The following is an 8870-nucleotide window of genomic DNA, read 5'->3' on the forward strand; positions in this document are numbered from 1 at the left end:
TCGTCACCCTCGTTAAGGGATCACCTTTGTTAAGGGATCGCCCTCCTTAAGGGATCGCCCTCCTTAAGGGATCGCCCTCCTTAAGGGATCACCTTTGTTAAGGGATCGCCCTCGTTAAGGGATCGCCCTCCTTAAGGGGTCACCCTCATTAAGGGGTCCCCTTTGTTAAGCCATCGCCCTCATTAAGGGATCCCCTTCGTAAGGGATCCCCTTCGTTAAGCCATCGCCCTCGTTAAGGAATCCCCTTCGTTAAGGGATCCCCTTCGTTAAGGGATCCCCTTCGTTAAGGGATCCCCTTCGTTAAGCCATCGCCCTCGTTAAGGGATCCCCTTCGTTAAGGGATCCCCTTCGTTAAGGGATCCCCTTCGCTAAGCCATCGCCCTTGTTAAGGGATCCCCTTCGTTAAGGGATCCCCTTCGTTAAGCCATCACCCTCGTTAAGGGATCCCCTTCGTTAAGGGATCCCCTTCGTTAAGCCATCGCCCTCGTTCCGTCCCAGCTTATTAAGCTCCTTCAAACCAACCCCAGCCCGAAGCTGCCGGCTCGGAGCGCAGCCAGCGCCCCCCCGGCGGAGGGGGGGGGGGGGGCGGCGGGGGGGGGGGGGGGGGGGTCCGAAACCTTCAGGCCAAGCGAAAAAGAACCCCCGTGCTCTCCCCCCCGCCCCCCCGGCGGGGAACTCGGGGACCCCGCAGCGGGAAGCGAAACGGGGCTCGGAAGGAAACGCCCGCTGCCCGCGCGGGGGGCGTCCAGCGGTCGCGTGGCTGGGACGACTGGGACTTACTGGAGGGGCTTCTCCCCCGTGTGGATGCGCCGGTGGATGATCAGGTTGCTGCTGGTGCGAAAGGACCGGGCGCAGAACTCGCAGATGTAGTCCCGCTTGTCTGTGGGGCAGAAGAAAGAGAGTGAGAGAAAAAAAGAAAGATCAGGGGCTTGGGGCAGAAGAAAGAAAGAAAAAAAAGAAAAATTAGGGGCTTGGGGCAGAACAAAGAAAGATAAAAAGAAAGATGAGGGCTTGGGCAGAAGAAGAGAAAAAAAGAAAGATTAGGGGATTGGGGCAGTAGAAAGAAAAAAAAAAAGAAAGATCAGGGGCTTGGGGCAGAAGAAAGAACAAAAAAAAAGAAAGATTAGGGTCTTGGGGCAGAAGAAAGAAAGAAAAAAGAAGAAAAAAGAAAGATCAGGGTCTTGGGGCAGAAAAAAGAACAAAAAAAAAGAAAGATTAGGGTCTTGGGGCAGAAGAAAGAGGGAAAAAAAGAAAAAAAAGAAAGATTAGGGCTTGGGGCAGAAGAAAGAGAGGAAAAAGAAAGATTAGGGTCTTGGGGCAGAAGAAAGAAAGAAAAAAGAAGAAAAAAAGAAAGATGAGGGGCTTGGGCAGTAGAAAGAGAGAAAGAAAAAAGAAAGATCAGGGTCTTGGGCAGAAGAAAGAACAAAAAAAAAAAGAAAGATTAGGGGCTTGGGGCAGAAGAAAGAGAGGAAAAAAGAAAGATTAGGTCTTGGGGCAGAAGAAAGAAAGAAAAAAGAAGAAAAAAAGAAAGATGGGGGGCTTGGGGCAGAAGAAAGAGAGGAAAAAAGAAAAAAGAAAGATGGGGGCTTGGGGCAGCCCGGAGGAGGAGTCGGGGGGCTTTCAGGGTGCGTTTTAGGAGGCGGGATGCTTGCCCAGCGCCGAAAGGGAGGTGATAAGGAGCGGGCGGGAGCAGATCTCGCGGGAAGTCTCCCAGGATGCGAGGAAGGGGGAGGACGTGGGTAGGGTCGGCTGTAGCCCCGCAGAGGTGGAGGGGAGGTGCCGGGAGGGGCAGACACCCCCCCGCCGCCGCGGCGGCCGACTCACCGCTGTGCAGTTTCTCGTGCTCCTTGAGGTGCTTCTTGAAGTTGAAGGACTTGCCGCAGCTGGGCTCCGAGCAGGTGAAGGTCTTCTGGTGGACGTGCTGGTACTTCTTGTGGTGCTGCCGTTTTGGGGAGGAAAGAAGAAGAAATGAAAAAAAGGGGAGGAAGAAGAGGAGGAAGCCCAAGGGCACCTTCCAGTGATGCCCTCCTCCCCCCATTTTGCTCCCTGAAGCCTGTGGTGGGACTCCAAGTGACCTCGGACGCGCCGAGCTGCTGCTGAACACGCAGAGCCACCAAGTCCTGTATCTCATCCAGCTTCCAAAGGCCACGGGCAACTCAACGTTGCCCAACGCCAGCTCTAGGATGAGAGCCAAGAGGCCCAAAATGGAGCTTGGACAGGCCAAATCCAACCCATCTGGTGGGTCACCAAGTCCTGTATCTCATCCAGCTTCCAAAAGCCACGGGCAACTCAACGTTGCCCAACACCAGCTCTAGAATGAGAGCCAAGAGGCCCAAAATGGGAGCTTGGACAGGCCACACGTGACCCGTCTGGTGGGTCACCAAGTCCTGTATCTCATCAGCTTCCAAAAGCCACGGGCAACTCAACGTTGCCAACACCAGCTCTAGAATGAGAGCCAAGAGGCCCAAAATGGAGCTTGGACAGGCCACACGTGACCCGTCTGGGGGGTCACCAAAGCTCCTGGTGGCCCCAGAAGAGCCTGGGAGCGCAAGAGACGCTCGGGCCGAGCTCGGCCGCACCTCCCCGGGGCGCGAGGGGAGAGTTTGCAGGTTGTCCCCCAGCCCTCACGTTCAGGTACTGGCGGTTGGAGAAGATCTTGCGCAGCCTTCGAAGTCGCACAGGAGGATCTCGCGCTTCGCCGCCTTCCTGCGGGTGGGGGGGGGGGGGGGAAAAAATCCAACCATCGTCGGGGAGGACCCAGCGCCGAACGAGCGGTGGATTGGGCAACCCCCCCCTGCCTCCTTCTTCCCCCATCTCCCCTCTTGCCCGCCCACCGAAAGCTTCGTTGAGGCAGGTCAAGGCCTTCGGGAGGTTCCCCCGGGGGGGGCGCATCCCACCTTCTCCCCGAGGGGCGCCGGGTACCTGATCCTCTTGGGCCGATCTGGGCCACGTCCTCGTCGCGCGCCCGCGCTCGCCTCTTGCCGCTGCAACGGGAAAGACACGTCGTGAGCGGAGCTCGCCGGCCCCCCGCAGCAAAACCCACGCCGAAACACCCTCTGGGCCACCGTTCCTCTCGTATTTCTTCCGTTTTTCGGGGAGTCGGCCTTTCTCCCCACCCCGGGGCGGGAAGCGACGTTAACAAATGCACCTTTCAGACGTTACAAAACGGGAACAGATTCTTTATTACTCATTGCAAAAAGCCTTTTGACATGGGTTTTTGGTTCGCGGGACTTGAAGGTAGCTGTCGACCTCACGCCGGCCTCGTTTGATCTGTAAATTCATCCGCAGCTCCGTGGGAACGGCAGCGATTTCTGGCTGGCGGCCTGAAATCAAAGAAAGAGGCGTTTGAAAAACCACCGACAGGCGGGGAGGGGCAACGGAGGGATTGTTTAACAGACGGCGATGCCAGGCCACGGCCTCAGCACTGGGGGGGGGGGGGGAAAAAAAGCAAGGGCTGGGCATCTTTGTCCACAATCTCTTCAACATCCCCTTTAGGGCGGCCTTACCTTTGGGAAGCGGGAAGAGGATGGACGCGCCGAAGCCCGGAGAGTCTCACTTTGGCTCCTAAAATAGTCTTTTATCTCCATTTTCCCCATTTCTACGACAAAAGAGGCGGGGGAAAAAAAAAAAAAAAAAAAAAACCCAAACAAAAAAATGAATCCAGCGCTCGCAGCCATGATTTCTGGAGCCAAGCTCAGCCTGACGACGGGCAGCGCTGCCCTGAAGCGTAGGCAGGGCTCCGGAGAGGGCGTCAGAAGCTCCGAGACCGGAGCTGCCGGGAAAGTCAACCATCGGCCACTTCTGCCCATCCCCACGTGCATCTTTCGGTACTTTGGAGCGGCTGAGCACCAGGATTTGGAGCGGCAAGCGTGCAGGAACACACACCCCCCCCCCCCCCAAAAAATGCCAGAGGGGCGTGGGGAAAAAAGTCCCTATCGAATTCGCTTCTGGCCTGACCGAGGGCTACCCAGACCTAACCCAACCCCTTCCACCCTCCAGCAGCACCGGGGAGCCCGGTGTCCCCCCGGTGGTTTAGTTTCCCAAACGGTTTCAGAAAATGCCGTTGGTGGGGGGAGGCTCAACCGAAAAGTTAAAGCCCTAAAGCAGAATTCGTCCTGATTTAGCCCAAACCAGGACACCAGGGAGAGGAGAAAAGCAAACGCCAGATTTACCCTTGTGGGTTTTTTTCCTTTCCTGGAGCTCCGGGAGGGCGTTTCGTCTCCCAGCGAGGGGGAAAGGGGGGGGGGGGGGCGCGTCTCAGAGCTGCGGGGGGAGACGGGGGGGTGTTGAGCGCCGACGAGCCGCGGCGACGCCACGCCGAGCGACGAAAAGCCCCCGCGGGGCCGCGCGGCACTTACGTGGCGAGCTGCGGGGGCGAGCGTTTCGCCGCCGGTCCTGTGCGACGAGGCGCCGATACGTGGTCGCTCGGGCCGACTCCGACTCCCTCCCCCACCCCACCCCCCCCCAAAAAAAAAAAAAAAAAAATCGGGGTTTTAAACACACACCCCCCCCCCCTCGTCGCATTAAAAAGTGTAAGAAAATCCAGCGAGGCGACGTCGTCTCCCGCGGGCGGCGGAGCCACGAAGCAGCGCACGGACCGTCCTCTTGTTTCAGCACCGAGACCGACCCCTACTTAACTGGCGCAAAGACCCGGCAAGTAACGATGGGTTTTTGAGCTTATTTAGGGCAGAAAAGCGAATTTTGAGGCAGGAGGCGCCGTGCTTACGCAAGGGCGGGGAGGCGGAATGTACGGATTCCCGTCCTGCCGCAACCCTCCGGGCTCCTCGGAGGCTTTAGAGACGCGACAGACGGGGCTTCAACGCCCACCGCGGTGGGCTGCGACCCCCGCCCGAGCCGAACGCCCTTGCTCCCTGGTCACCCGAGCAGCTCCACGAGCTCCTCAAGCCTCCCCGTGGCGAGATCCATGTGCCAGAACCCCCCCCCCCCCCCCCTCCCCCAGCTCCCCCAGCGCCAACACCCAACGGGACCCCGCGACGCAGCTCTGCCCGGCGGACGGCGGCACCGCGAGGAGAATTTGGGGGGGGGCGTTAATCCGGCTCCGGCCCTGCCCAGAGCTCAGGGCTCGAAGGTCTCCTCCTTGGGGCGGAGGGTTTCCCTCTGGTTGCTCAGCAGAAAGCAGCGTCGTCTCCCACACGCCGCCCCACCCCCCCCCACCACCCCCGGCCCAGGGCGCTCGTTCGGTGGCCACGGATGGACGAGACAGGCCCCGACGTGGCCGTCGTGACTCACCCGCCTCGTCCACTCTTCTCCTCCGAGGGGCTGGAGCGGGTCGGGCCCGGCTCGTTCGGGGGCGGCTCCTCCTTCACGGGTTTCTTAGGGGCTTTGGGCTGGCTTTGTCGTCGCTGCGGCTCGGAGTCGCTGCGGGAGGAGAGCAGGCATGGGATGGGCAAGAGGGTTTTAGATGGTTGGAGGGGGTAGGGCGGTGGTTGGACGTTGGCTGGGCACGGCTGGACGTGGTAGGACTTCGGACGGACACGGTAGGGCAGTGGTTGACGCGGTAGGACGTTGGTTGGACATTGGACGGACGCAGTAGGACGTTGGTTGGATGTGGCAGGACATTGGACGCAGCTGGACGTGTAGGACATTGGACGGACACGGTAGGACACGGTAGGACATTGGTTGGACACGGTAGGACATTGGTTGGACACGGCTGGACGTGTTAGGACATTGGGGTGGACGTGGTAGGACATTGGGTGGAGTAGGACATTGGTTGGACACGGCTGGACATGGTAAGACATTGGTTGACACAGCTGGACACGATAGGACATTGGTTGGACACAGTAGGACATTGGTTGGACGTGGCTGGATGTGGTAGGACACTGGTTGGACACAGCAGGACACTGGTTGGACACGGCTGGACATGGTAAGACCTTGGTTGGACACGGTAGGACGTTGGTTGGACATTGGTTGGATGTGGCAGGACATTGAACACAGCTGGATGCAGTAGGACATTGGTTGGACAGAGCTGGACACGGTAAGACACCGGTTGGACGTGGTAAGACATTGGTTTGGACGTGGTAAGACACCGGTTGGACACGGTAGGACATTGGACGCAGCTGGACGCAGTAGGACATTGGTTGGACGCGGCTGGACATTGGTTGGACGCGGCAAAGACCCTCACCCAGGCAGCGATACAGCGAAAGAAGGTGCCTCCTCGAAAGGCTGATTTTTGAGGGACCTTATTTAAGCGCTAGAGGGACTTTTGAGGGACAGAAGGACTTCATTTCAGGGACGGAAGGACACCCTCCCCATCTCCTCCCATCTCTGCTAGGTCAGCTGGAGCGAGACGACGAGGGTGGCGGCGATGTCACGTCCGAAACCCTCCCAGCGCAACGCCCGTCTGGATGGCGCGACGGCGTCACCCGGCTCCTCCCCAGCAGCTCTCGGCGCTCCTCACCTCTCACAGGCGGGTGGTAGTTCTCATCGCGCAGGTCGTCGGTGTAGGCGAGGTCATCGTCCTCGGCAAAGTCCTCGTCCTCCTCTTCTCCCCTTCTTCTCGGGGCTCGGCCCCCGGCTCCGCTTTCTCCTCCGGGGCGAGGGCGCTGCGGGGAACGCAACGATCGGCGGGTTTTAATCACGGAAGGGTCTTCGTTAGAACGTCGGCTGCCCGTTGGGAGAACCCAAGGGATGAGACGGATGGGTCCAACCTCGACCTTCAGCTCCGGAGAGCCCTGGTTCTACCCTGGGGGGGGAAGCCTCCCGCCTGCCCCCGCTCGCTCACCTCCCGTCGTCTTTCGCCCTGGTCCCCGTCTCCGTCGGAGCTGCAAGGAGACGACAGGAGTCGCGGTAAGTGGACGCGGGGCTGGTCGCGCCGGGGATGTTGGGAGAGGCAGAGGAGGGAGGAGGAGGAAGGTGAGGAACGGATCGGGCAGCCGGGTTGGGAAGCTGAGGGTGTTGGGGAGGACCCGCGCGGTGCCACCCCGCTGAGCAGAGGAACGGAGGGGCAAGTTACTCCCAAACGCTCTACTGGAAGAGAGTCTCTTCTCAGGTAGCTGCTACGGGGCACCGCAGCAAGGGGGGGGGGGAAAAAAAGGAGATTTGATTTTTTCTCCCAAGTCCTCAGCCCTGGCTCGCGGAAACCGCCGAGAGCTGCGTCTGCACGGGATCGGCGAGGTCGTCTGCCCGTCCGTACCCAGGTCCCCCAGCTCTGCTTTTCCAGGGAAGGATGGGGCAGACAGGGGCTTGGTTTGTGGTAGGAACGAGCTGGGGGGGGGGGGGGGAAGACTCCTCTACCCCTTCCTCCAGCAAATCCCCAGGGATTGGTTCTACGTGACGGTGCAAGAGGGAGGCAACAGGGTCGGGGGTGGTGGGTGGGGAACATCTCCTCCCGGTGGGAAGGTGGTCGATGCGCCCCTGGGACGGGGAGAAGGGCTGAAGACAGGGATCCAAGAGGCCAACGGGGAAACGAGGGTGGAGAAGGGGACACGGAGGAGCTCACCTGCGCCGCCGTCGTCACCACCATCGCTCCCGGCTCCCGGCTCTTCCCTCTGGTCCCCGTCCCCGACGGGTGACTGAGCTGCTTCCTCCGGTTGAGCTTCGCCCTTCCCAGAGCCGGGCTCGGCGGCCAGTCCCGCTCGCCGCAGCGAGCGCCGGCGGCCGGCGGCCGGCGGCGGGCTGCACCCCGAGTCCCCGCCTTGCTCCCCTCCGCGGTGGCCGGCGGCGGCGGGGGCGCGGTCCTCCGCCGCCCCGGGGACGCCCCAGGAGAAGCTGTGCCCGGCCACGCACTCCCACACCAGCTGGGACGCGCCGCCCGGCGCCGGGGGCTTCACGTCGGGGACGAAACCGCACTCTTGGCCGTGACCGTGGGAGAGGGCGACCAGGCGCTGCAGGGCGTCGGCGGGGAGGAGGCTGGGCTCGGGCTCGCCTGGCGAAGGCGCAAAAAAAAACCCCCAAAAAAAACGGAGAAATGGGTGGAAAACCGCTCCCAAACGTTGGCTTTTTTGGGGGCGTTCTCCGGTCTAGGGCGGGTGTCCTCCAAGGGGTGTCCCTCCGCCTTCCCCACCATCCCAACGCAGGCTCTGATGTTCCCACCGTATTGAGCCCCCCCTCTATTTTTTTTTTTTTTTAATAAGCAACCCCCCCCCCCCCAAAAAAAGGTCAAATAGCTCCCCAAAAAAACTGGGGGATGCCAACAACGCGGCCCAACCCAGGGCGCGATCCGCCTCCTGCTCGGTGGGCGAGCATCTCCCCGCCCCCAAGCGCTCAGCGCCGCGGGAATCCCGCCTTCCCCCCCCCCCCCCCCAAAAAAAACCCTCTTTTGGATCCCCAAAATCAGCGTGGAGTGGGGAGGGGAGGCACCTACCTGGGCTCCAGGCGCAGACGTGGGAGCTGTACCTGCGGCGGGAAGAGGGAGCGTCAGCCTTGGGGGGGGTCTTCCCCATCCCAAGGTGGGGGGGGGGGAGGGGGAGGGGGTGGGTTTTAAGGCCCCAGCGCCGACCTGTCGAGGAGGAACTGGGCCAACTGGGAGTGTAGGGCGAAGCCGAGCTCGTCCTTGAGGCGACACCAGCGCTCCAGGTGCCCCCCAATGCGGATGCGGCACTTGCTGCGCCGGGCGTCCAGTTCCCGGCGTTTTCTGCGTCGGATGCAGTCGGGGGCTCGCTGGCGGGTGGGCCGGAGCGGCTCCATGGCGGGGGGCTGGGGGGGCGGGGGGGGGGGGGGGGCACGGCGGGGTGGTCAGGGGAGGGGGAGATGGCCCAGCTCCATGGGGGGGGGGGGCGTGAGGTGGGGACACGGAGGCGGCCCAGCTCCATGGGGGGGTCTGGGGGGGCGTGGGGTGGGGACACGGAGGCGGCCCAGCTCCATGGGGGGGTCTGCGGGGGGGTCTGGTGGGGACATGGAGATGGCCCAGC

General features: G+C 61.4%; 1 protein-coding gene across 1 annotated transcript in view; it reads right to left on the reverse strand.

Moving 5' to 3' along the window:
• The window catches only part of LOC147412463 (zinc finger protein 692-like), a 14818-nt gene extending 6172 nt beyond the window's left edge, over positions 1-8646 (reverse strand). The window contains 12 exon segments of the mRNA XM_086481355.1: positions 781-880; positions 1825-1939; positions 2629-2660; positions 2663-2712; positions 2928-2984; positions 5251-5391; positions 6430-6511; positions 6514-6563; positions 6743-6782; positions 7460-7885; positions 8324-8355; positions 8459-8646. Coding sequence (XP_086337481.1) covers positions 781-880; positions 1825-1939; positions 2629-2660; positions 2663-2712; positions 2928-2984; positions 5251-5391; positions 6430-6511; positions 6514-6563; positions 6743-6782; positions 7460-7885; positions 8324-8355; positions 8459-8646 — 1313 coding nt within the window.
• Between the last annotated feature and the right edge of the window lie 224 nt (positions 8647-8870).

Source organism: Leptosomus discolor, unplaced genomic scaffold, assembly GCF_034619465.1.
Source record: "Leptosomus discolor isolate bLepDis1 unplaced genomic scaffold, bLepDis1.hap2 HAP2_SCAFFOLD_117, whole genome shotgun sequence".
NCBI lineage: Eukaryota > Metazoa > Chordata > Aves > Leptosomiformes > Leptosomidae > Leptosomus > Leptosomus discolor.